Source organism: Drosophila persimilis, unplaced genomic scaffold (assembly GCF_003286085.1).
Source record: "Drosophila persimilis strain 14011-0111.01,24,50 unplaced genomic scaffold, DperRS2 tig00000652-arrow-arrow-pilon, whole genome shotgun sequence".
Classification (NCBI taxonomy): domain Eukaryota; kingdom Metazoa; phylum Arthropoda; class Insecta; order Diptera; family Drosophilidae; genus Drosophila; species Drosophila persimilis.
The window spans coordinates 369,042-396,615 of NW_020825329.1; the positions used below are offsets into that span (position 1 = coordinate 369,042).

At 39.4% G+C, this 27,574-nt stretch overlaps 1 protein-coding gene across 1 annotated transcript; it reads left to right on the top strand.

The window, feature by feature from the left end:
• The first annotated feature begins 7,621 nt into the window (after positions 1-7,621).
• LOC113566246 lies at positions 7,622-22,172 on the top strand. Its single transcript, XM_026991030.1, has 3 exons — positions 7,622-7,679; positions 10,928-11,263; positions 18,997-22,172. The coding sequence occupies exons 1-3, from the start codon at positions 7,622-7,624 to the stop codon at positions 22,170-22,172; spliced, it is 3,570 nt and encodes a 1,189-aa protein (XP_026846831.1).
• Positions 22,173-27,574: the final 5,402 nt, after the last annotated feature.

A 27,574-nucleotide genomic window follows, 5' to 3' on the forward strand; every position in this document is an offset into this window, starting at 1 on the left:
ACGAAATCTCTTCCCCCTTCTAATACGCTAAAAACCTCGTTCTTAGGTTAGGTTAGGTTAGGTTGAGGCGGCTGCCGGGCTCGCTCGGAACTCGTCACACTTAGGCCGGTTTCGGCCCGTTGTGATACCGCATAGGATCATTCCTTCCTGCGTTGTGAGACTTCGTGTCAGCAATTATCCCATCCAGATGCTCTCACAAAGTTCGCTATCCTCAGCCCAGGTGCTGTAGCCTTCTTCTGCTGAGAGCTGGGCAGGAGCAGAACAGATGTTCCACTGTCTCCTCCTCTTCCTCGTCTCTACAGCTGCGACAAAAATCGTTATATGGGGCCCCCAGCCTGTTAGCGTGGGTGCCTATTATCCAGTGTCCCGTGAGGGAACGTGTGACTACGCTGCACCTTTTCCTGCTTAACTTCAGGAGCTCGGAGGTGCGCTTCATGTCCATGGTCGGCCATGTTTGCCGAGTTGTGCGACATCGTGGCACTGTTTGCCACATATCGTTTTTTAGTCGCCAGATCTGGCCAGCTCGTCCGCTATACAGTTGCCCTCGATGTCCCGGTGGCCCGGGACCCAAATCAGGCTAATAGCAAATTGCTGAGCCATCTCGTGCAGAGATTTGCGGCAGTCTGCCACGGTGGCCGAGTTCGAGGAAATCGCGCTTAGCGATTTGCCGTAACGGCAGCCGCTTGTAGGCAATCTAGAGCCTCCCTGATTGCTATGACTTCCGCTTGAAAGACACTGCAATGATCTGGGAGTCTGAAGAATGCCTTATGTTGAGCTGTTCAGAGTAGATTCCCCCTCCGACTCTGTCGTCCAGCTTTGATCCATCTGTGAAGATGTTTATGGCCCCATCTGGGCCTGGGAGTCCCTCGAGCCATTCGTCTCTGTGAGGGATGATTGTGTCGAAGGGAGTGACTGTGTACTCTCTTGGAACTTGGTAGTCTGTTTTTGAGGGGACGGTACTGCTATTATTTAATATGGCTGAGTGACCTATGCACTGTGTCACCCATTGATCTGAGTCTCTTAGACGTATTGCTGCTACTTCAGCCCGTTCCTTTCCTGCGAGGTCAAGGCTCTGTAGGCATAGGATGGCATTTAGCGCATCATTTCGGGTGGTGCGAAGAGCTCCGGTAATACATAGGGCGGCAGTCCGCTGGACTTTGCACAGTTGCTTGGTGATCGCCCTTTTTGATAGGGCCGGCCACCACACCGTAACTCCGTAGAGTAGTATTGGTCTAACTATAGCTTGATATATCCATTGGACGATGCTTGGGATCATACCCCATCTTAGCCCAATAGCTTTTTTGCATGTGTAGTGCGCAGTCATTGCCTTCTTCACTCTGTCTTTGACATTCAGGTTCCAGCTAAGCTTCTTGTCAATTACCAACCCTAAGTAACTGGCCCTGTCGCTAAAGGAGAGCCTGCATCCTTGTAGTATTGGAGGGTTGAGGGGCGGGACCTTGTATTTATTTGTGAATAATACGAGTTCCGTTTCTGAGGGATTTACTCCCAGACCGCGCGATTCTGTCCAATCCGACAGTTGCGCTAGCTTTGTGGTCATTAAGTCGCACAGTGTTTGAGGGTATTTCCCCGAGAAGATAATCGCAACGTCGTCCGCATAGGCCACGACTTTGCAGCCCCCCCCCCCTCCCCTTCTAGGTCACATAGAATCTTGTTGACTGCTATGTTCTACAGAAGAGGAGACAGGACACCACCTTGCGGGGTGCCTCTGTTGACATAGCTTGACTAGGCGGACGATCCCATCGATGATGTCACCGTCCTGCATGTGAGCAATTGATCAATGAGCATCACCAAGTGACGGTCCACACCCAGGTCAGTCAGGGCTTCTGTAATGGAGATGTACCGTCTCGATGGTTGTGCATCCTGGGAAATGCGTGTCTATTAGAATGTGCAGGGACTCCTCACTGGAGTTAGTCCACGTGCCGTCATTCCTTTTAAGATACCCTACCGAGGGGTTAGTTTTTGAGAGAATCTTGCGAAGCCTTGCGGCCTCTGACGTTTCCTCAATTTCCGAGCAAAATTGTTGCCAAGAGGCCCTTTTTGCTTTCCTTGTTTCCTTTTTATATAGTGACACACTGATTTTGTAGTCTGCCCAGTGGCTCTCCTCGTTCGCGCTTTTGGCCCTGTTGAAGAGTGTCCTGAAGCTTTTACGTAGAATGTCTATTTGTTTTGACCACCAGCGGGGTTTCTTTTTCACCCTAGGTTTGCTAGAGGGGCATGCTGCCGCGAAGGCTTTGTTGCATGCTTCTGTGAACCTGTTCACTAGGCGATCTAGGTCGTCTTTTGTGTCCGGGCATGATGGTGCTTTGGAGGGGAGTAAGTCCTCCAGGGCTGAGCTATATTTTTCCCAGTTGGCTTTCCTGGGATTAATATACTCCTTAGGTTTCGGACACTCGAGGGATAGTGTGGTCTCGATGTATCTGTGGTCAGAGAAAGAGTGGGCTTCAAGGACTTGCCAACTCTTGACTATGTCTAACAGGTTGGGAGACACTGAGGTGATGTCAATAACCTCCTGTCGATTTTTAATTATAAAAGTGGGGTCGTTGCCCCGATTACAAATAAATAGATTTGAGTTAAGGATGAGCCTGAAAGCTCCCCCATTGAGTGTTGTGAGCGTTGGCATCGCAACCTATTAGTACGTCTATGTCCGACCTCTCGCTGTCGCTGGCTCGTTTGCGAACAAGGTCGTTGGGAGGATCGTTTTCCTCATGGGCCATGTAGGACGACATCAGCCTTAGATGTGTCCCTTTCAGCTCTAGGCTTGCCGCCGTGTTGTCGCTATCGCTATAATTATGGAGCAGAAAGATATTAAGGTGCTTTCTGGCGAGAATGCAGGTGCGGGTTTTACCTTCATGTTGAGCTACAATTATCTTGTACTCCTTCGACCCTAGTCCACAAGCCTTGTCTCCCACTATCCAAGGTTCCTGGATCAGGGCTACGTCTGCTCCGCTCTTTTCGAGGCGGAATATAAGAGCAGCGGAGCTGCGAATAAGCGGACATCCCTAGGGAGAGAACCGAAAATAAGCAGCCCCGGACAGCCAGCGGGTGTTCGCGAAGTAGCAACACTGACGATGCGCTTGTGGTGCCGCCTCGTATAAGTAGCTCACACACTCCCCTATCCCTACACACTACCTACCCACATCCCAACCCCCACATTCAGCTCACACCGGGCCGGAAATCGTGAAGTTTATGCGGCTCAACAGATCAGGGCTGTCTATGTCACCCCCGATCAAGTTGTGCATAAATACCACACCAAGCATTTTTCTACGGTTAACTAAGGATGGGAGGTTTACTAATAATAGTCTACTAGAGTAAGATGGGAGTCTTACACCCGCATCCCAGTTAAGGCCCCGCAGAGCAAAGAGTAAAAAGTTTTTCTGTACTGATTCTATACGGTCCTGGTGTACTTTGTACTGAGGGCACCATACACAGGAGCCGTATTCTAAGATCGGACGAACAAGCGAGGTATAGAGAGTCTTTGTTATATAGGGGTCGTCAAATTCTTTTGACCACCTCTTTATAAACCCAAGCACGCCCATGGCCTTATTTACCATGGTAGAAATGTGTTCGGAAAACTTTAACTTGGGGTCTAACATAACACCCAGATCATCCACCAGGGTAATTCTCTCAAGAGAACCCCCAAATAGGGTGTAGGGAGCCAACAAAGGGCTAGAACGATGAAATGTCATAACTTTGCATTTCGAGGCATTAAGGTGTAACAAGTTTGCACAACACCATGACTGAAAGCTATTGAGATCGGATTGCAAGCGAGAATGAAATGTCCTTGTACTGGACACAGAGTTTAACATCATCCGCATACATAAGTACTCGAGAGTATGTTAATACTGAAGGCAAGTCATTAATAAAGAGTGTGAAGAGTAAGGGGCCTAGATGGCTGCCCTGTGGTACTCCCGAAGAAACCTTTACTGGTAAAGAGAGGGAGTTTTTGAAGAGGACTCTTTGAGACCTAGAACAAAGATAGCTAGAAATCCATCTCAGGAGGTTGGGCGGAAACCCTAAAAGGTCAAGTTTATGTGCTAAAAGGGAATGGTTTACAGAGTCGAATGCTTTACTAAAGTCGGTGTAAATAACATCCGTCTGTAAGTTACCTTGAAAGCCTTTAATAATGAAAGAGGTAAACTCTAACAAGTTCGTGGTGGTTGATCGCCGCCTTATAAATCCATGCTGAGTTGGAGATATAAGTGACTTGCAGAGATGTTGCAAGTGCGGAGTTAAAACCTTCTCAAACAATTTGGGAATAGCGGATAACTTTGCTATACCTCTATAATTTTTTGCATCAGACTTGCTACCTTTTTTATGGAGAGGAATTATAAACGATTCCTTCCAGATTGGGGGGAAGCAAGAGGAATCAATGGACAGGGTGAACAGTTTAAGCAATGGTCCACACAGAGCCTCGGTCCACACAACCTGGAACCCCGTCTGGACCCGGTGAAAACACCGGCTTAACTAGTCGAAGATCTTGAAGTAGGGAATATTCATTTAACAAGGGACTGAAAATGCCGTTCGACCTCGGTAATCCGTATGGCTACGGTTGACCAGAGTAGCGTTCCTCAGAATAGGTGGTTTGGAAAAACTGGGCAAAAAGATCGGCAATTGCCTGATCATTATTTGCCTACGTATTACAAAATGATAGCGAGGATGGGTGTGCGGACGTTCTACGCTTACTGTTTACGAAGCAGTAAAACTGTTTAGGGTCCTGAGAAAAACGTATCCTGCAACGAGATAGGTAGTTCTTATAGCATTGAGCATTAAGAACTGAAAAGTTTGACCGAGCTATTACATAACGAGAGTGAGAAGTAGGAGAACCCACTTCTTGAAATTTTGTATAAAGTCTTGATTTTAAGTTTTTTAGACTGGATAACTCTTTGGTAAACCAAGGGGGTTTTCCAGATCTAATCTAATTCCAGATCTATTTAGTACGATCAGTGGTGCCTCACATAAATAAATATTTGTGCCAAAACGGAGAGGGCATCGAACCTCATCGGAACGACGAAGACCTTCGGCGGACATGAAGAGTGAGTGTTTATCAAAAACCAAGAAATGTAAGGTATCTATTTGTTAAATTGTTTAATCACTAACCATACAGTATATAGATGTGCCAGTTCATACAACGAAAGCGTCACACACTGGCTAGCGCATTGCGTACCCCAGAGTGACGTCATCATGAGAGAGAGAGCGCAGAGAGAACATCTTTGCATGTGTTAGTACACACGCAATATGTTTCGACAAAAATATGTGATTGTATGCTTTTTCAAAATTTTTTGAACTCTCTCAGGTCTGGTTCTGTTTTGCCACCAGCATGTTTTAGTGTATGGGTGCACATGCATTCTCACGTACTTTGCGTGTGTGTGTTTAGTATTGCTGGCCGCTAAAACTGAAATTTAAGTTTGGTTCTTGTTTTGGGTCTTTTGATGGGCTGACCTACCGCCACAAAATAAATGAAGAATTGGCAGGGGTGGGGGTATGGTACACGAGGGCGCGGGAAATGAAATAAAAGCTCTTATTTGTTTGATTTATACCACCAAATATAAAATATTACAATAATATAATTACACATTTATTTCCTTATCTTAAGCAGGTTGATTATAAATTATACAAATTATGCAAACGCCGTCGGTTCTCGACTTTTTTGTTTATTATAACTAAAACAATGATGTATCTAAATATACAATATAAGAAAATATAGATATATACTTAAATAAATATGCATAAATATAAATGGAATTGGTTTTACATATATTTCAAATCAATTGTCAATTGCGCGCTTTCCGACGGGAAATTATAATTTTATAATTCAATTATAAAATATCTTATGTACATAAATATTAAAGATTATTACATTCGTATATTGCATGAGGGTAAAATTACTGTTGTCTTAATGTTGTCTTTATAATTGAATTAGAAAATGTATGGGTATTGTCCATGAGAGTATTCAAGGTGCGACCGGCATCTAAATTTTTGCTTTGCAGATTCCCGATCTGATAGATATGGTCGTTATCTATGATTCTGCGTTTTTAGTTTTCTCGAATCTGCAATATTGTGGATGCCCCAGATTTTCGTCCTTTGCGGGGGTGGAAGGGGATGTGGCGAAATTTTGACATAAAATGGTCAAGGTCCGATATCACAGGAGTGTGGATACCAAATTTGGTTGCTCTAGCTCTTATGGGTTCTGAGATCCTTGAACTCATATTTTGCAATTGGCAAAACCGACCATGAAACCTGCGTGTAAGAGAGAGTCAGAGCGAGAAAGAATGAAATTGTTTTCTTGATTCTGGCTATAATAATTATACGATCTGGTTTAGATTTTGTACTCTAGAAGATATAGGCATCTTCTACGATTCTCCGTTTTTGGTTTTATTGTATCTTTAAAAATGTGGATGCCAAGGATTTTCGTCCTTTGTGGGGGCGGAAGTGGGCGGGGCGAAGTTTTGAAATATTCTTGTAGCAGTGACATATCACAGAAGTCTGGATCCAAAACATCGTTGCTCTAGCTCTTATAGTCTTTGAGCACTAGGCGCTGAAGGGGACGGACAGACGGACAGACGGACGGACGGACGGACGGACGGACGGACGGACGGACAGACGGACAGACAGACATGGCTCAATCGACTCGGCTATTGATGCTGATCAAGAATATATATACTTTATGGGGTCGGAAACGATTCCTTCTGGACGTTACACACATCCACTTTTACCACAAATCTAATATACCCCAATACTCATTTATAAAAAAAATTTCATTTTCTCTTGCTTTGTCTCTGTCTAACACACACGTTTCATGGTCAGCTTTGCCTATTGCAAAATGTGAGTTCCTAGATCTTAGAGAGCAAACAAATTTGGTATCCACACTCCTGTGATATCGGACCTTGACGAGTTTGTTTCAAAATTTCGCCACTCCCCCTTCCGCCCTCGCAAATGACGAAAAATTTGGGGCTTCCACAAATCTCAGAGACTATTAAGGCTGACACGTTTTCTGTCTCTCTCGCACGCACTTTTTTTCGTGTCGTTTAATAGTAGCGGCGTCTGCCGGAGTAGAGCCATACTGACTAAGTATCGGGTAAAAATGTAGAGTTGCGGTCGCCGCAGCAACTCACAACGTTCCTCCTCGTTTTTGATAGATTTGGGTCTTTAACAATGTCTTACACACTGAGTGCGCCAAAAACCGGAACGAAACAACAACGAGCAGAAGGTACAGCGGTGACGAGAGACAGTTACTTTTGCTTGTGCACAACCGCCGGTCTAAAGCGAATTAACTAATTAATTAATTGGTTTTGTTTTTTTATCACGTCGGACCGACACCAACTGTTGAGCTCCTTAGCTTCTTCAGCAGCGTAGATTCGATCGTGAACTATTTGAAATGAGTACACTATTTGTTGGATAATACTATGTATAGGGTTTGCTTTATTAGCCGCGCAAAGCGAGTGGGGTGATTAAGATACGAGATTTATAAAAATCGTACCCAAATTGGCCCATGCTTAACATAACAACAAACTTAATAGGTCGAATTATGTGGCAGGCAGGTCACTGTGCCAACCAACGAAAAACGGTTGCCAACGCCGTCGATCGATTTGTGTCTTCTGCTATGACGAACGATGAGAAAATGCGTTACAATGATCTGCTCAAAATTGGTTGCAAGGCAGGTGTCACCGATAAGCTTAGGTCCTCAAATAGAATGTAGGTTGATGTGACCTTGCTGATTGTTCTGCTGAAGGACTAATGCATATTTCAGTATTACGAGCATTGCATTTTGGCTGCGGTGAAAGTAAATCAGTTCCTCTCAGCCGTATGGTTGACTGAGTTCTGTTGAAAATTGCCTGAAGTCCCATTGGGTTGCAAAAATCTATTTGTTTGGTTGCTAATTTTTTGATTACACCACACTGCCTTTCTTGACACAAAGTTTCTGATTTATAGTTAAAAAACCTACTCTCGCAACGAACCCCGTTTGATGATCAAAACAAATGAATTCTTCGGTGGATATTTTAAAGCAGCGTCAAAAGTTGCTTGGAGTAAAACCCATCTACTGTTTGCAGTTATTTTGGTTTTTGAAATCGAACAAACTTCACTTGAGTCGCAGACAGGACAATCTGAAGACTTCGAGCTTAACATTTGAGACTAGATAAAGCGTCATCTTAAAGACAACGTGTGGGGCAATCAATGATCATTCGGCTCGTATGAATCTGTAGGTGAATAACATTCTGTGTTTTTTGCGACATTTGGTCTAGTTGAGGTTGTACGGTTCAAGTAGTAGCTCACACACGCTTAAGTAGCTCACACACTTACCATATGTAAAATTACCTACCCGCAAAACCAACCCACACATTCACCTCACACCAGGCCGGACTAAGTGTGTTATTCGAAACGTGCCGAGAGTCAGCCAAGCGGGGGACCAGTCGTTAACGGAGAGCTCAGGAGCCTTATCGGACCCCATGGATCTCTGCGCGGACAGACCTCTCTGCAAATCGTTGGAGCAGAATGGAAGAATAAAAAAACAAAACCAAATGATTCTGACAGTTGCCAACAGGGAGTAATCAGAAATCACGAAAAACAGCGGCCCAAATGCCTGTCCATACCCGCTCCATAGCAAGCAAAGCCTGCACAGTTTAAGGCGCTATCGATGGTTCCAGTTACGGGAGATAGTTTTCCATCGACCTGTGCACAAGCCAAAAAAAATATACTTACACGGAAAAGAGAAGTACAGGGCACATATTCTATCGGCAACATGCGAGCACGGAAGTCAGCGACACGACAAAGAGTGCGTGCGTGAGAGACAGAAAATCAGTCTGAGCGTGTCGTAGGACACTGCGTAGCCACCAAAAATTTGTTCCTTTTAGCTATAAAAATTATCCGATCTGATCCAGATTCAGCGATCTGATAGATATGGTAAATTTTTATGATTGTTCGTTTTTAGTTTTCTCGTAACTTCAATATTGTGGATGCCCCAGATTTTCGTAATTTGTGGGGGCGGAAGGGGGTGGGGCGAATTTTGAAACTAACTCGTCAAGGTCCGATATCACAGGAGTGTGCATCAAAAATTTGGTTGCTCTAGCTCTTATAGTCTCTGAGATCCTTGAACTAACATTTTTCAATAGGCAAAGCCGACATGAAACCTGCGTGTTAGAGAGAGACAGAGCGAGAAAGAATGAAATTGTTTTCTTGATTCTGGCTATAATAATTAAATGATCTGGTTCAGATTATGCATTCTAGAAGATAAAGTCATCGTCTACGATTCGGCGTTTTCTGTTTTCTCGTATCTTTGAAATTGTGGAGGCCACAGATTTTCGCCTCTTGTGGGAGCAGAAGTAGGCGGGGGGAAGTTTTGAAATACACTTGTAACAGTGACATATTAGAGAGGTCTGGATATAAAATGTCGTTGCTTTAGCTTTTATAGTCTCTGAGCACTAGGCGCTCATAGGGACGGACAGACAGAGAGACATATAGAGCTCAATCGACTCGGCTATTGATGCAGATCAAGAATATATATACTTTATGGGGTCGGAAACGATTCCTTCTGGACGTTACACACATCCATTTTCACCACAAATCTAATATACCCATTATGAGTATCGGGTATAATAACCTACTACAACCTAAAACTTGGAAGTTGTTGCTTTTAACAATACAGCAACTATTATTTAAGATAAAGAGTGTGTCAAAAAATAGTTCGCTCTATATTTGTTATATAAAAGACTGTGGTGTTTCAGTGGCTTTGTCCAATATTGGCATGTCCCTATAGATCCCACCCAAAACGCTTATTATTTTCCAGACGGAAAGCTTAAGCTGTAAAGTATATTTATAGCTGCATTTATCAGCTTTTCAGAGTTGCAAAGTTCAATAAAAGATGTAAAAAGAAGCCTTAGTTCTGAAAAAAAAACATTAAAACCGAATTATAATAGGCTCAAAGCACGTAAATAATAGTATTGTCATCTCCAGTCTTATGTATGACCCACTCTGTGAGAGAGCGCTTCCTCAGCTTTGCTAAGTATCTCGCTGGTGCTGTCTGAAAGCTGCGCATGAGTTTTAAAAGGAATACTGAAATAAAATGACAAAGCAACCTACTTGTGTTTTTGGCTTCTTATAAACTGTACAATTAGTCCACATTGTATTTTATAAATAGTACCTTTGAGTCTTTAATCATTCCTGAGCTCTATGCGAAAATGAATACATGTGGCTACCGGTGGACACAATAAAACTGATACTTCTGTCTTTGCATATGACTATGCAAGTGGCCGAAAATAACGAACTGACCAGAGCCAAAATAAATATTTTTACTAATGAATATGTTCCATACGGAAGACCAACACCTATCGTCATTACAATGGAAGAGCTTCCAGTTAAGTATTCAATTACCATACACCTAAGCACTTCCAGCTACCTTTTAGCTTTCTTTGAAGTGGGAAAGGTAGCAAACAAGATGCAGCCAAAATTTTTGAAAACCCTATCAATCAGCAATCAGCTTTCTTTGCTCGGAATTAAGGCCCGAAGGAAAATAATGTATGATAAGGGTTACTTCGCAAAGATAATAGCCATTTTTTGGTCTGCGAATGATAAGGTCATTACACTACAAGGTCAATTGCCTTCACAGCCATGGGTACATAAAGTCATGGAAATCGTTGAAGTTAAAGTGAATCTGCCAACGCATTGTACGCCACAAATAGTAATATTAAAGGGCTCAGACCCCCAATCTCCAATAAAAATTGCCGTCAACCGCAGATTTATCATTAGGGTTCTCTTTTTGGAAACATGCAACTTTACAATTAGAGCTAGCTTTAGATGGCATTTGACGGACGCAGCTGAATTAAGTAAGTTTATGAATTCGATAATTTGTAACTCTAATTATTTATGTATATATTTGTCCACCCCAAAGAACACTTTTCAAAATACTTTACAGATAATCCTTGGCTGATTATTCGACGATATTCGTTAAGGTTTCAAACTAAACATGAAATTTGGAGAAACTTGTTAGTTTTCCATGTAGAGGGGAATTTTAATGGTTTTTCCTTCGCGTCCCGGTGTTATCTGAAGTTGGCTATGGGTCAAGTACAGGCCGTAATCGAAGGAGGTGAATCAAGACGTGCTGCACACAATGAAATACTTTGGATTAACGGTTCACTGAGCCGTGATTATTCAAAAAAATACGAAGTCAAACAGTTTTCTACTTACAATTGGAACTGTGACTCATGGGACGATTATAGTAATCCATTCTGCTATCATAATATATCTTCGGGTGAGATGTATAACAAAATTAAAATATATTTTAAATATATTTACAAAATATATATATATCTTTACAAAATACATACAATATATATATATATAGTTAAATATCCGCAACTCGATTTTAAGTTTTTAAAAAAATACTTTTATTTTACAAACTTAAATATCTTTATGTCACAAGATTTAAATGAATTCCCCGACTTGACTTTCGGTCTGCTTGTCTCAAACGGAACTGATCTCTCTGCTGCTGGCTAGTTTCCATGAGCCCTTCTCTTGGAACTCCCGACTCTGGCTTCGGGCGTTGCTTTCCTCGGCTGCATCTTCGTGTCGGTGGCGTACGTGCCTGGATCGATATTTGGGGATGCGTCGGCTTTGATGAAAGGCATCCACTGCTGGCGATCGGTGTTGCATTACATGACGGAGCTAGGAATGTGATACTCCTTGGTTTTATGTCTAGCTTTGATTGGTCCTCACGAGTGGCGTGATTCTAAAGAATCGATTTCTCGAGAGTGGCGTGATTCTAATGTTGCTGAAACAATGTGGTCCATTGTTTATATTATGGGGGGCCCTAGCTTGGAGTATGGGAAGAAACAGTTATTGATTCTTGAGTGGGGTCCTGTTACTTGTGTGGATGGGGTGGATGAATTGTACATAAACATAATGTGTATGGGATGTGGGGAATTATGGATATGTCACTCCCCCAACGTTTGTTATTAGCCTGTCCCTAGGCGATTACCCTCGGGTATAGTGACGGGGTGTCAAGTGCGGTGGCTGAGGTTGGTTCCTCTTCTGCTTCTATTATAGGGTTTATACATTTAACCGTGACTCTTTTAGAAGTTTTCGTAAATTTAACAGCTACATAACTTAGTAGTACTAATATAATTATGACAAATGAAATTAGTAGACTTATTTGTAATAGGTTACTATATGTGGTGTATTGCATAATTATTTCATTAGTTTGGACATACGACAGTGGTTTTATTTTAGTTATGTTGTTGTTGACATAAACATTCTGGGCAAAATCTAACATTGTGTTTGATATTGTAAATTCATTTAATTGGATAGAACAGTTGTAGATTTTTATAATGGTATTTCCTTCCGCTATGATTTCTTGGTTTACACAATTCTGATTTAGCGTTGTTTTTGGAAGATTCCACGTGATTAGTATATTGGGTTCAATAAAGTTTATTTGAAAGTTTTGAAATGTTTTGGAATATGGACATTTAGTGGGAGTTTGCATTAAAATTCCTTTTATACAATTGTCATTGGTTTTCAATCTAGTTTCTTTAACAAATACTTCTTCATTTTTTATGTAGTACTTGTCGTATGTCATATCTGTTAACATGTTATTTAATTCGTCTGGATACGGAACGATTTTATAGATTGGTACTTTTGTAATGTCTTTGGGAATGTTGGAAATTATTAGAATTTCGTTGGTATCGGATTTTAGCCATGTGGAGGTTTTTATATTTAGTATTTTCTCAGAATTTATTTGTTCCAGGTAGTCTTGTTTTAATAATTTTGGATTAAATATACCGAGCCTAGTTAATTGCATACCTAGTTCTATATCTTCGATATATTCTGTGAAATGTTGTAGATTGAATATCAAAATTTCTATTTGTTGATTCCTGTCTTTTTCTTCATTTAGTTTGTTTATAACGTTTATTCCGCTATTAACTGCATCTATTACCAAATTTAGTTCATTCATTTGAATACTATGGCTGGCTAAATTTTCTATTTTTTGTTCCAAATCGACTTTATCTTCCTGATCTAGTGTTCCAAAGAGATATTTGTAGGCTGTTCCTACTATATTGATCAGGCCTCTTTTATTTCTTTTGGTTATTTTTAGCCCGTTCATTTCTCTTTGCAATTTGTCTACTAGATATTTTATTTGGATTATGTCCTGGAATTTAGTGGCTTGCCTTAACAAATTTTGGTATAGTTCTTCGGTTTTAGTTACATTAACAGTTAGATAATGGTATTCGTAATTGATAGGTATGTTGATCGATCCAGTTTTGAATATCATATATCCGTTTTGGGATTTTATAGAATTTATTTCTATGTTTTGGCCCTGTGCCATTACGATGGTAATTATGAGGAAGATGAGGATTTTAATTGTGTTGAAGTTCGCCGATTCCATTAACTTCCTCGGTTTCTCTGGAATTATTATATTTGCTTCTATTAGATTTCTTCTTTTTCTTGAATTTTGATTTATAATGAGTTATTTTCCTACCCCTATTCTTTTCTTCATAATGTTTTTCGTCTACCTGTCTAATTTCACCCGTCCTTTTGAAAGGATTTGTTACCTTAGACTTAACTAGAGGTGATAGTTTATAGCGGGTATCTACTTCATACTCTATGCGGTTTTTATTTAATTGAGTGATTTTATTCACTTTATTTAGTTGTGTGTCATAATCAGGTGAGCCTGCATAAATGAATATATCAGCTGGTGTCCTATTTGTGGTATTATGTTTGGTTTTATGATTATAAGTATAAAGAATTAATTCAAACTTCGTGAATCTATCTTCTGTGTTATCCTCGCTAGATATTATTCTTAATTTTTCATTTACTGTTTTATGAAATCTTTCTACGTCAGATATTCCATTTTTGCTGGAAGTGATCTCTATTTTGACGTTTTCCGCATTCAGCCATGCTTGCAATGCTGTGCACATAAAAGCTGAATCTTTATCGGCTTTGATTTCAATTGGTTTGCCCATCTCGTTAAAAACTTTCATGATGGCTCTTTTTGCTTCTAACCAGTCACGACTTTTTACTTCTACAAGAGTGGCAAACTTCGAGTATACGTCAATACATGATAGGAACTGTTGGTTACCAACCATATAGAAATCCATGACGTATTTCTCTCTGATGTTCAGTATTTCCGGTGTAGTTTCGAATGCCAACTTCGTATTTCTATGCTCTGTTTTGGCAATATTACAAGTAGGACATTCGTTTATGATGTTTTGGATTAGTTTTTGATAATCCGGGTAATAGTATTTTCCCCTAAACCAATTGACGGTTTTCTCTATCCCTGGATGGAGTAAGCCTTTATGATTCTTTAATATGGTTTCTTTAAATTCAGCGTAATTCTGAATATCTAGGAGTTTCGTGCTTGATTTAATAGCTTTGGTTATATTGTTAGAATTAATGATTTCTAAATAGGCTTTTTGGAATGGAGGAAAATCTGTTTCGTTATGAAAATATAATGCGCTCTTTTTGGTGCATAGATATTCCTTTATTATATCCTTCGCTAAGGTGTTAGTCATTTCCTTATACGTGATCTTGATGATTAGCTTGTGAAAATAACGAATTGTTTCTACCTTATCTTCATTGCCTTTTATTAGCTCAATTTGCCGATTGTAATAGTTAATTGGTCTTTCCGTGATAGCAATGTGATTTAGATTGTCTTCCTGTGCGCTATGTACAGTTGCACCAACGCTATTGGAAGCTTCTCCCAGGAGATTTTCATTAATCCTTACCCTTGATAAGGCATCAGCTACATGATTTTCTTTGCCTGGTAGATATTTCATTTTAAAATCAAACTCATTCAGTTTTATTTTCCACCTTTGTAATTTCATATTTGGCTCCTTGAGGTTGTTCAACCAAATCAAGGGTTTATGATCGCTTTGTATCTCGAATGTTCTACCGAACAGGTATGAACGGAAATACTTGGTTGCCCATACGATCGCTAATAATTCCTTTTCGATGGCTGAATAGTTTATTTCATGTTCATTTAGGGTTCTGCTAGCGTAGCAGATCGGTTTGTGTTCTTGTGACAAAACCGCTCCCAATGCTATGTTACTAGCGTCGGTTGTTACCGTGAACATTTTGTCAAAGTCTGGGAACGCAAGGATAGGGTCTGAGGTGATGAGTACTTTTAGTCTCTCAAATGCCTCGACGTACTTTTCTTCCTTGGGGTCTATGACAGCTCCTTTCTTTAGTTTGAGTGTCATGGGTTTTGCTATGTTTGCAAAATTAGGAATGAATTTCCTGTAGAACCCGCACAGACCTAAGAATGACTTTATTTGTTTAGTCGTTTCTGGTATTGGAAATTTGACAATGGCAGAGATTTTGCCTGGATTTGGTACTATTCCTTCAGTAGTGACTACATGACCTAGGAATTCAGTTTCCTTTTTCATGAATTCACATTTATCCATTTGTAGCTTCAAGTTGGCGTCTCTCAACTTTCCAAATACTCTCCTTAGTGACAACAAGTGTTCTTCCAATGAAGTGGAAAATATAATGATGTCATCTAAGTATACAAAGCAATCTTTGAAGATTAACTCTTCTAGCAGATTGTTCATACATCTTTGGAAGGTAGCTGGGGCAGTGGTTAGCCCAAAGGGCATACGAGTGAACTCGTAATGTCCATGCTTAGTGGAGAACGCAGTTTTGGGGATTGAGCTAGGTTCCATGGGTATTTGATGGAAACCTTTTGCTAAATCGATTGTCGTAAAATACTGACATTTACCTAGTTTGTCTAGGATTTCATCCATTCTTGGAGTTGGGAATTTGTCCTTAACTGTTATTTCATTTAGACTTCTATAGTCTACTACCATTCGATATTTTTGCTTTCCTGAGGCATCTATCTTCTTCGGAATCATAGATATGGGCGAGCAGTAAGGAGAATTCGACTTTCGAATTATTCCCTGCCTGATCATATCTTTGATTTGCTGGTTTACCTCCTGATCATGTATCTGGGCATATTTGTATGGTCGTCTGTAGACCGGGTCTTCATGTTGAGTTTTGATCTCGTGCTTGATTGTACTTGTGAAAGTCAAATTGTCACCTTCTCTGTACTGCACATCCTTAAACTCATATAAGACCTTCTTTAACTCTTCCCTCTCTTCGTCGTTTAAGTGTTCCAATCTTAATTGATTACATTCCCTTAATTCACTGTCTAGAGCGGAAGCGAAGTATTGATCTCCCTCTGGAGATGGGTCAAGGCACTTAGGTGCGATCTTCTCTTCTTTTGTAGAGGGATCAGTGCACTTCTGTGCGGTCTTGCCGGCTTCAATAGCTTCTCCACTCTGAATGATTGGGTACGACCTAGCTCCTAGTGTTACAGTGTCATTTCTGTAATCGATGACGGCTTTACTTGCCATCAAGTATTCTCTTCCTAATAAAATATCATAATTTTCGGAAAAGTTATGTATGTAGAACTTTTGTTCGGACGGACATGTTTTGTTCGCATTCCTCATTATACTCTTAGTTAAACGGACAGGTCCATTGATGGTATGGACCGTAAGGTTATCGTCTTTTATCTCGGAATCTGTGTAATTTTCTTTCATGATGTTGATCGATGATCCCGAGTCAGCGATACACCTTAATATTCTTTTATTAATGGTAATGTTTATATAGGGTCCTCCTCGGTTTCTTCCGAGGCGGCTTGATGAAAATTTACGTCCATCTTCGTTTGGCCACTCTGGCTCTCCCTCCCTCTTTTAGTAGGTTGGTTGGGTCCACTCCCACTAGCTTGGTTTTGAAATATTTGCTGATTGAATGGATTCTGAGCCCTACCTTGATTCAAGGAATTTTTGAACTCATTGTATAATCCAGGATTTTGGGAATTTTGATTTTGATTTGTTCGATTCGTCTGACCTGTTCCAGATGAACTCTGAGTTTGATTGTGATAGTTAGTAGTATTATAATTTGGATAATAGTTTCCAACATTCTTTCGATTTGATTGAGACGATTTCGATTGATCTTTATTTGTACCTGAATCTGTTGTACTAGCTTCGTACAATCCTTCTTCTTGTGCTGCCTTCTTAAGATTAGACAATGTGGTAATATCTTTTCTTGCTAAGGTCATGAACATTCTGTCAGGAAGTTTTCGAGTAATGACATCTTTAATTGTGTTGTTCAAAGCGTTTTTATAAATGACATTATTTTCTGGTATGTTTTCTAAGTTTAGCTTATTGTTTATTAATAATGCTTTTATCTCTAATTCTTCTATAAACTTACGAAGACTGCCGTTGAATCTGGTGGTGTATAGTTGTCGTAAGAGTTCTTCATATGGTGTGTGATTTTTGAACTCGTTGATCAGCGCCGTCTTCAGTTCGAGCCACGTGTTGGGTTGTGTCATTTGCGATATGCGTTGTGCCTCTCCTGACAGTTGGATCTCGGTCGCTCCAAATAGGATCCTTTGTTGGCGAAGATCTTCAGTTGGATATAATCCGCATACATATTCGATTCGTTTGATAAATGAGCTTAGCTGTCCAGATGAACCGTCATAGGCAGGTATTTGTCGGATCGACAGCAGTGCCTGGTTCAAGTGGATTTCGCTCAATGATAGTGGTGGTAACGCCATGTTGTTGGTGTTGATTGGGTTTTGTTTTGTTGTAGTTTTTAACTTTATTTTGGTTCACTTGTAAGTTTTTTTTGATTTTGTATTAAGTGTTTCACTGTCCTTGGTGATTCACTATCTCCGCTTACTTCAGTTCACTTAAATTAGTTTTGCAAATCGTATGTGCTTGCAGCACATAGGTTCTTTGGCGGATTTCACAATTTTATTAACAATTCCGGGATTACGTGATCACAGTAATTATAAATTACACAAGCTGACCATTACCGAAATATAGGTGTTAATTTTAAACGAAATCCTACCGACTGCGCCAGTTAAATATCCGCAACTCGATTTTAAGTTTTTAAAAAAATACTTTTATTTTACAAACTTAAATATCTTTATGTCACAAGATTTAAATGAATTCCCCGACTTGACTTTCGGTCTGCTTGTCTCAAACGGAACTGATCTCTCTGCTGCTGGCTAGTTTCCATGAGCCCTTCTCTTGGAACTCCCGACTCTGGCTTCGGGCGTTGCTTTCCTCGGCTGCATCTTCGTGTCGGTGGCGTACGTGCCTGGATCGATATTTGGGGATGCGTCGGCTTTGATGAAAGGCATCCACTGCTGGCGATCGGTGTTGCATTACATGACGGAGCTAGGAATGTGATACTCCTTGGTTTTATGTCTAGCTTTGATTGGTCCTCACGAGTGGCGTGATTCTAAAGAATCGATTTCTCGAGAGTGGCGTGATTCTAATGTTGCTGAAACAATGTGGTCCATTGTTTATATTATGGGGGGCCCTAGCTTGGAGTATGGGAAGAAACAGTTATTGATTCTTGAGTGGGGTCCTGTTACTTGTGTGGATGGGGTGGATGAATTGTACATAAACATAATGTGTATGGGATGTGGGGAATTATGGATATGTCACTATATATATATATTTACATTTATATAAAAAACATATGTATTTATATCCTGTACTTAGATACTTAAGTATCTACCTATAAGATTATACGGGCATATTTGATTCGTATAGATGTTTGTAAAAACCAAAAGGAAGCGTTCCCGACCCCATCAAATATATTTCATATACATATATATTTTATATTGATATTCGAGGTCATGTCCGTGTCAGTCTTGTTTCTTGTTTTGTTCTCAGAGACTACAAAATATAGAGTAGAAGAAAACTAAAAATGCAGAGTCGCAAGAAATTATCTACTTGCGATCAGTTCGGATCATTATTAAAGCTAGAATAGAAAAATGTATTTCCTGTGGTTAATCCCCTTCCACGCGATCTCTACGTCTCTCTTTCACAGATAATGGGGAAAAAAATAAAGAGAGAGAGGGGCGGTTTTATATGGAAACAATAATTAGCTAGAAAGAAGATAAAGGGAGTGTTATAATAAATTGCTTGTTACATAAATCATGAGTAAGATATATAATAAATGATTTTTTTACAGTTGACGCTTTTATGATTCCTGCGTACTCCTTCAAAAGTGGGTGCAGCTATATCTTTCGTCTGCTTTTGGCTGACGATGACAACCCTAATCGCGGTTCACTAAATGTGCAGACAATTACAATGACAGACTATAGAATGCTGCAAGTTACGATCGAATGTTTATTCAACTGTGAAATGGATTTTTTTAGCCCTTTTTCTAATGTTCGTCTTGCTGCTAGATGCACAAACTGCGAAACTCAGACGGTGAGATACCAGTGGTATGTGGGTGGTCAGCTCACTCTAACTAGTAAAGACTTGAATTTGTATATACGCACCGTAGCGAATACTTCAATAGTTCAGCTCATAGTAACAGCAAAAGATGGATGGTTTGGTCAGGACATTAAGTATCTAACCAAAAACTCTGGACCGACTATAGGAAAATGTTTTGTAAAACCTACAAAAGGGCAAGAAGCGCTAACACCATTTTTTCCGTGCTGCAAGAATTTCGATACGAAGAACAATCCAATAGAGTATTGGTATTATGCTGGACATGTACTGCTTGACAATTGCTATGACTGCAATTGTGAAGTACACTTACCTGTTACTAATTTTATAAAAGTGCTTGCTTGTGATAGCTTTCAGGCATGCCGCACTAGCTGGATAAAGGTTAAAGTTACGGCTCTGCTGAATGTCCCCGCTCAGCCACCAGATATTCTTTGGAAATATATTACTAATTCACCTCATAATATTCTTACACTTCCTGAAGAAGGTCTCTTGCTTCGGTACTTTCAAACAATACAGTCTATTGCTTCGCACATAAATCACATTGATTCCGGCCTAATGTTGTTACGCGCCTTAAAAGGCATATATCCACAGACGCGTGTTTCTCTCGGAAAATTGGCCAATTTGACATTAACATTAGCACATCGTTTAAAGCCCATTGATGCAAAAGAACAACACTTGCTAGCTACTGTGGTGAAAATAATGAACAATAATTTTCAGCGTTTATATCATAATGATATGATCTACCTACTAATTGAACAGCCGCTTTTCGATGTAACCCAGGCTTGCGTAACCGTCTACCACATGATGAACCGTATGTGTAAAGAAACACCCCTACCACCCAAGTCCATTTATGTCCAATACCAGCTAGCTCTTAAATCAGGAAAGCTTGTAAAAGGTGTTTTTGATAAGCTTTGGGCTGAAATTAACAACTTTGATGATGAACAGGACAAGCTTAGATCCCTAACCTGGCTTAAGTCCACTTGGGAAACTCAACGACTATTTCACTATCTCGGATATGCTCGTCAGCATGGTCTTAAGGCAGACACCAGCGGAGACTCGTTCTACGAGGGAGTAGCACTGGAAATACAATGCTTTTCAATTGAGCGCGATCAATCATATAAAATTGAGACGAGTGACAGTATGCACAGAGTTTTTTTCTCTTCAGCACTTTTGAAAGAAGTAAAGGAAAACAACAAGGATTACATATGTCTTAAAGTAGTATCTATCAAACGTGAGCTGAATTGGTGGTATCCAGAAGAAAAGCAACCCAGTACTATTCTGCTTTCTGTTCGTGTGTTTCATTATGAAGAACATTTTAACGTAGAGACTGTTCTCAAGAATAGCGAAATTAGCTTTACTACATTTATAGGAAATGTGGAAAATGAGTCTTCAAGCAATATGCCGAGGACAACAGGTCTGAATTCTTCTAAAAGGTTGTCATACCTTGGATGGACATCCATTGGGGATGCTTCGACTCGTGCAGCCATACATTCCTATGATGCAACTGTAGATAGCAAGCATATAAATTGCCATGAAGAGGGTACAATTATAAAAATGCAAGATGTACGTATGTACCGTATTATGCTTGAAGAGAAAACAATGTTAGCAGTGCGGTTTATTAGCAGCACGCATAAACTTCAAGTATTGCTCAAAACTGAAGTACAACCACTGTTCTCGGATATATCGAAATCCTTATGTATTGTTCCGGCGAATTCCAGAAACAAGACTTTTCTCTTGCGAAACAACTGTATGCAGGGAAAACGGGCATATATGGCAGTACGAGTATGGGAAAAGTCCCCGTTAAAAAGTCGCCTTAAAACACCAGTACTAGATGGTCCTGCTAAATTCGACTTCGTTTTTGAAATGCGTAGCTGCGATTATTGGCTATACAGTCTGCCAGCAGATGAACAACACTGGGCGCACGACGGTTGCTATCCTTCGTTGGATTTCGGGGTTAAAAAGGGAATGCATTGTACGTGCAAGATTTTGGGCACATATACCAGCTATGTATACAATGTTCCCGCTATAATGGTGCCTGTAAATCCGTATGCGAAAGTGGAGCTTAACCTCATAATATTATTATTTTATTTACTTATTACTTCCTTTTTACTAATTTGGTTATTGTGGTTCTACTTATATCGAAACATTCCCATCAGCAAGACAGTTGTCTGCCAAATGGTTGATTTGGAAGACGACTCAGCAAGGGAAGTACATGATCTGTTAATCCATGTAAAAACAGGCGGACGAGTCAATGCCGAGACAACATCATCGGTTAAGCTTTCTCTTTTTAGTACCCAGCACCATGAGATGCAATTTACGCTCGTGCAGGATCCCGAACATCTAGATCTACAAAGAAATACAACGTATATTCTTTGGCTACGAACGCGTGACATAAGGGTACCTACCAAAATCGCCGTATCACATAACAACGCCGGACGATTTCCCAGTTGGTATTTGCGTCGAATTGAGGTAAATGATGTACAGACCCAGGAGACGCAAGTTTTTGTTGCCCGAAGATGGGTGAAAGAAAAGATTTTAATTTTGACATCGGTCTTGATCTTTAAACCTGGCGATGTGAGAGTAGTAGGAACTTGGAAACGTAGATTTCGACTAAACTATGAAATGCTTTGGACCAATTGGGCGATGTGGCAGCCAATAACCGGGAAATGGAGAGAAACAAATACTTTTCCTAGTATGTCACGGGCTAAACGCTTTTGTGTGTTTATTAGTAAACTAGTAATAACATACACCATCTGCGCTTGTTATTTTCGACCCACGACTCCAGACAGTTTGCAACTGGACCGAGCTAAGTTCCTTAATTTCGAAGATTTGATTATACTGAGCGTTATTTGCAGTTTTGTAGGATTGGTTATGCAATTAATTTTTGAATGGCTAATACGTCAATATGTCTAGCAATTTATTTAAAAAAATGGATTTCGTTTAAAAATTGTATTTTTTTCTTCTTATTTCTGTGGTTTATGTTGAATAAGCTTATGGTGGGCTATAATTTCCAAAGATTTAAGCTGAACAAAGGTTAAGTATGTGCTTGATGTTAATATTTGCTTTTATGTTGCAAAGTAGACAGGAAGTGGGTATTTTATATACACGGTACTCAAAGAGTTTAGGGGTATATACAATTTGTGCTGCAAGTGTGTAATATTTCAAAAGAAGCGTTTCCGACCCCATAAAGTATATTCTTGATCAACATCAATAGCCACTATTTCACTAGATGGCTAGATGGCTTTAAAACTAGTTACGTTAGTTAAGTAAGTTACGTTACAAACTTCAGAGCCAATATTCTGTAGTCCAATTTTGTAATGCATTTTTTGGATCCATTGGGTATGTAGTGCATTGTAGTTCATTGCAATGATTAAACTCGCTTTAATGATTTGCCATGTTATACACATGATATGTAGACAGAAAGATATCCCACAGAAATGTTCCCTCTTCTTACGCAAAAGTTGAGGCGGAGAGGTGATTGCGTTGGCTGCCATCCTTCCTCTTTAGCCGTTTGCATGTCTGCCCATTGAATAAATTCATCTTTAGTCAGCATTTTCGCGATCCTTGCAATACACCAAGTAATTCGGATCGTATTGCCCACCCAGCGTTGCCGCCCAGAAAATAAGGCTTTCAGTCCCTCCAGCAAGAGCTGCCGAGTTACCAACACGAAAAGCAATCGGTGAATTGGTTGAGCCACCAGTTGACCCGTTCCGCTCTGAATTATTTATTTATATCGTAAAGGTCACTTATTCTCATTTTCCTCATTTTCCATTCGTCTTAATAAGCGAAAATATGAAAATATTAAATTTGAATGCTATATGTGTGACTTCGGAGGGGTGAAATTGTATTTATTGATTTTCTAATCTAATTGTAATTGAGTCGAATCACAGTGATTCGAAAATATACGAAAATAGAACAGGCTTTGGCTTAGGCTTAGGCTTAGGCTTTGTATATACTTCAATAGTTCAGCTCATAGTAACAGCAAAAGATGGATGGTTTGTTCAGGACATTAAGTATCTAACCAAAAACTCTGGACCGACTATAGGAAAATGTTTTGTAAAACCTACAAAAGGGCAAGAAGCGCTAACACCATTTTTTCCGTGCTGCAAGAATTTCGATACGAAGAACAATCCAATAGAGTATTGGTATTATGCTGGACATGTACTGCTTGACAATTGCTATGACTGCAATTGTGAAGTACACTTACCTTTTACTAATTTTATAAAAGTGCTTTTTTGTGATAGCTTTCAGGCATGCCGCACCAGCTGGATAAAGGTTAAAGTTACGGCTCTGCTGAATGTCCCCGCTCAGCCACCAGATATTTTTTGGAAATATATTACTAATTCACCGCATAATATTCTTACTCTTCCTGAAGAAGGTCTCTTGCTTCGGTACTTTCAAACAATACAGTCAAACAGTTTTCTACTTACAATTGGAACTGTGACTCATGGGACGATTATAGTAATCCATTCTGCTATCATAATATATCCTCGTGTGAGATGTATAACAAAATTAAAATATATTTTAAATATATTTACAAAATATATATAGTTAAATATGAGACACTGCAGTTTACGTTTTAAAAAAGATTTTCTTCTTTCACTTAAACTTAGTGTACATTGATTAGTTATTTCCCCGACGATGACTGAGGTCCGATGTCTTGAATGGAATTAACTTTTGTTGAATTCTCCGACGGTGTCGCGATTGACGTTTGTCTTGAACAGAACTGATTTGCCTTCTTAAATGTAGACTATTTGCTCGGCTTGGGATTCGGATTTGGATTCGGAGGCGTTGGCTTCGACTTCGGCTTCGGAGATGGAGTACGTGACTCGATCGATATGTGGGAAAGGCGGCTTTTGATGAAAGGCTTCCGCTGCGTATGATCGGTGTTGCATTACTTGGGGGTGGTTGAGAATAGGGCTTCTGATTGGTCAGCTACGATGGCGTGGTTCTTGAGAATCGATTAGTAATTGATCTCTGAAGAGTGGCGTGATTCTAGTGCGGCTGGATTTTAGTGCGGCTGGATTCTAGTGCGGCATCTATTGTTTTATGTTCAACTTCTAGCTTATGGTGTTTGTTTACATTGCCTGCAATCGGCTACGCGTGGTCCATTTCGAGCGTGAGATTGCTTATGGGGGTTCGAAGCTGAGGGTGTCGGATTGTTTATAGTATTGTGGGTGCAGGGTAATAGACATAGACAAGGGTATGCGGAGCATGGACTATAGATATGTCACTGTTAGATGTAAGCCTGTCCTCAGGCGATTATCCTTGGATATAGTTCAGGTGCGTCTAAAACTGTGCCTGCTGGGGATTCTTCGTCTTCGTCTAAGGATGTTTCTATGTGCGGGTCGGTTTTAGGCTTATTGCTTTTACTTAGATTAAACAATTTGTAGCTTAATCCTATTATGATTATGACAAATAGTAGTATTAAGCTTACACGTAATACATTATTTTATCGCGTATTTTCTATTACGATTTCTTTGGTTTGCAAATAAGACAGTGGTTTAATTTTTGTTACGTTTTAATTTTAATAATAATAATATTAATAATATTAATAATTCGTTTAATTGTACACTGCAATTATGTATTTTTATTAATGCGTTACCTTCTACTTTTATTTCTTGGTTTAGGCAATCTTGGTTTAATATGGTTTTTGGTAATTTCCAAGTTAACAATATATTGGGTTCTATGAAACTTATTTGAAAGTTTTGGTGTGCTTTGGTGTATGGACATTTTGTTTCTACTTGTTTGACTATTCCTGAAATACATTCGTCATTTATTTTTCGTTTTGATTCTTTTTCATATACCTCGTTTACAAGAATGTAATAATTGTTTTGCGTTAGGTCAGTGAGGATGTTATTATTTTCATATGGATATGGGACAATTTTAAGTATAGGAATATTTCTGATCTCTCGTGGGATGTTGGAAATTATTAGTATTTCGTTAGTGTCTGATTTCAACCAGGTAGATGTTTTGATATTTAATAATTTCTCTGAATCGATGTGTTTCAGGTAATCCTGCCTTAATAATTTTGGATTAAAGATACCTAATCTTGTTAGCTGCATGCCTAATTCAATATCCTCTATGTACTCAGTAAAATGTTGAAGGTTAAATATTAATATTTCTAGTTGCTTATTTCTGTCATTATCCTTGTTTAATTTATTGACAACTTCTATGCCGGAATTTACTGCTTGAATTACTAAGTTTAATTCGTTAGCTTGAACACTGTGGCTAGCCAGATTGTCTATTTTCCCTTATAATTCAACCTTATCATCTTGATCTAACGTTCCAAATAGATATTTATATATTGTGACTACTGCATTTATAAGGCCTCTTTTGTTTCTTTTGGCTATTTTTATGCCGTTGAATTCACGTTGCAATTTCTCGACTAAATATTGAACTTGGATTTCGTTATTAAATTGGGTTGCCTGTTCTAGTAAACTCTGATATGTTTTATCTGTTCTTGTTATATTAATTGCTAGATAATGGTATTCATAATTAATGGGTATGTTAATGGTATTTGTTTTGAATATGAGATATCCATTCCTTGAGTTGATGGGATCTATCTCTATATTCTGTCCGGTAGATTGTAGGACGGTGAACATTAGTAAGATTATAATCTTAATCATGTTGTAGCTCCGGATTCCCAGTACTCTCTTCGGGTACTCTGCAATTATCGTATTTACTTTTATTAGATTTTTTCTTTCTTTTGAATTTCGTTTTATAGTGGGTGATTTTTCTCCCTCTATTTTTCTCTTCAAAGTGCTTTTCGTCTACCTGCCTAATTTCCCCTGTTCTTTTGAACGGGTTGGTTGTTTTTGTTTTAACTAGGGGTGCATTCTTGTAGCGTGTGTCTACTTCAAAGTCAATTCGATCGTTATTCAAATGATTGATCTTCCTAACTTTATTCAGTTGGGTGTTATAATCTGGTAGTCCGGCGTACAGGAAGATATCAGCTGGGGATCTTTTTGTAGTATTATGAACCGTTTTATGGTTATAAGTGTATAGAATTAACTCGAATTTTGTTAGCTTGTTTTCTATGTTATCCTCGCTTGAAATGATTCTTAATTTTTCATTGATCGTTTTATGTAGCCGTTCTACATCAGAAACTCCGTTTTTACTGGTAGTGATTTCGATTTTCACATTTTCCGCATTCAACCATGCTTGCAATGCTGCGCACATAAAGGCTGAATCTTTATCGGCTTTAATTTAATTTTATGATGGCTCTCTTTGTTTCTAACCAGTCACGACTCTTAACTTCTACAAGGGTAGCGAATTTAGAATATACATCAATGCATGATAGGAATTGTTGATTGCCTACCAAATAGAAATCCATGACATACTTTTCTCTGATATTTTGTATTTCAGGGGTGATTTCGAAGGTTAGATTGGTGTTACGATGCTCTGTTTTAGCAATGTTGCACGTAGGACATTCATTGATAATATTTTGGATTAACTTTTGATAATCGGGGTAGTAGAATTTTCCTTTAAACCAATTAGTGGTCTTTTCGATACCTGGGTGAAGTAGCTCTTTATGATTCTTCAATATTTGTTCTTTGAATTCGGAGTAGTTCGTAATATCTATGAGTTTGGTACTGGATTTGATCAGTTTAGTGAAGTGATTTGGACTGATTATCTCCAGGAATGCCCTTTGGAACAGTGGGAAGTCTACTTCATTATGGAAATATAGTGCACTCTTTTTGGTACACACATATTCCTTTCTTATATCTTTTGCTAATGATTCTGTCATTTCAGTATATGTGATTTTTATCAGTATCTTGTGAAAATAGTGGGATGTTTCTACCTTATCCTCATTACCTTTAATCAGTTCTATTTGCCTATTATTGTAATTGATTGGTCGCTCTGTAAGTGGAATATAATTTGTATTATCTTCTTGCGCGCTATGGACCGTTGCACAATCACTATTAATGGTTTCCCCGAGTAGGTTTTCGTTAATCTTTACTCTTGATAGCGCATCGGCTACATGGTTCTCCTTTCCTGGTAAATATTTTATTTTGAAGTCAAATTCATTTAATTTGATCTTCCATCGTTGTAGCTTCATATTTGGTTCCTTGAGGTTATTCAACCAAATCAAGGGTTTATGATCACTTAATATCTCAAACGTTCTACCAAACAGGTATGATCTGAAATACTTCGTTGCCCAAACTATAGCTAGTAATTCCTTTTCTATTGCTGAATAATTGATTTCATGTTCGTTTAAGGTTCTACTTGCACAGCAAATTGGTTTGTGGTCTTGCGGCAACACTGCTCCTAATGCAATGTTACTTGCATCGGTTGTTACCGTGAACATTTTG

What these genes read in the sequence shown, in the direction of transcription:
- LOC113566246 (XM_026991030.1), top strand. Translation starts at nt 7,622, where the DNA reads ATGACGAACGATGAGAAAATGCGTTACAATGATCTGCTCAAAATTGGT. An exon ending in CAAAATTGGTTGCAAGGCAG is followed by an intron (nt 7,680 to 10,927) that starts GTGTCACCGATA and finishes AATACTTTACAG; the next exon opens with ATAATCCTTGGCTGATTATT. An exon ending in CTATCATAATATATCTTCGG is followed by an intron (nt 11,264 to 18,996) that starts GTGAGATGTATA and finishes ATTTTTTTACAG; the next exon opens with TTGACGCTTTTATGATTCCT.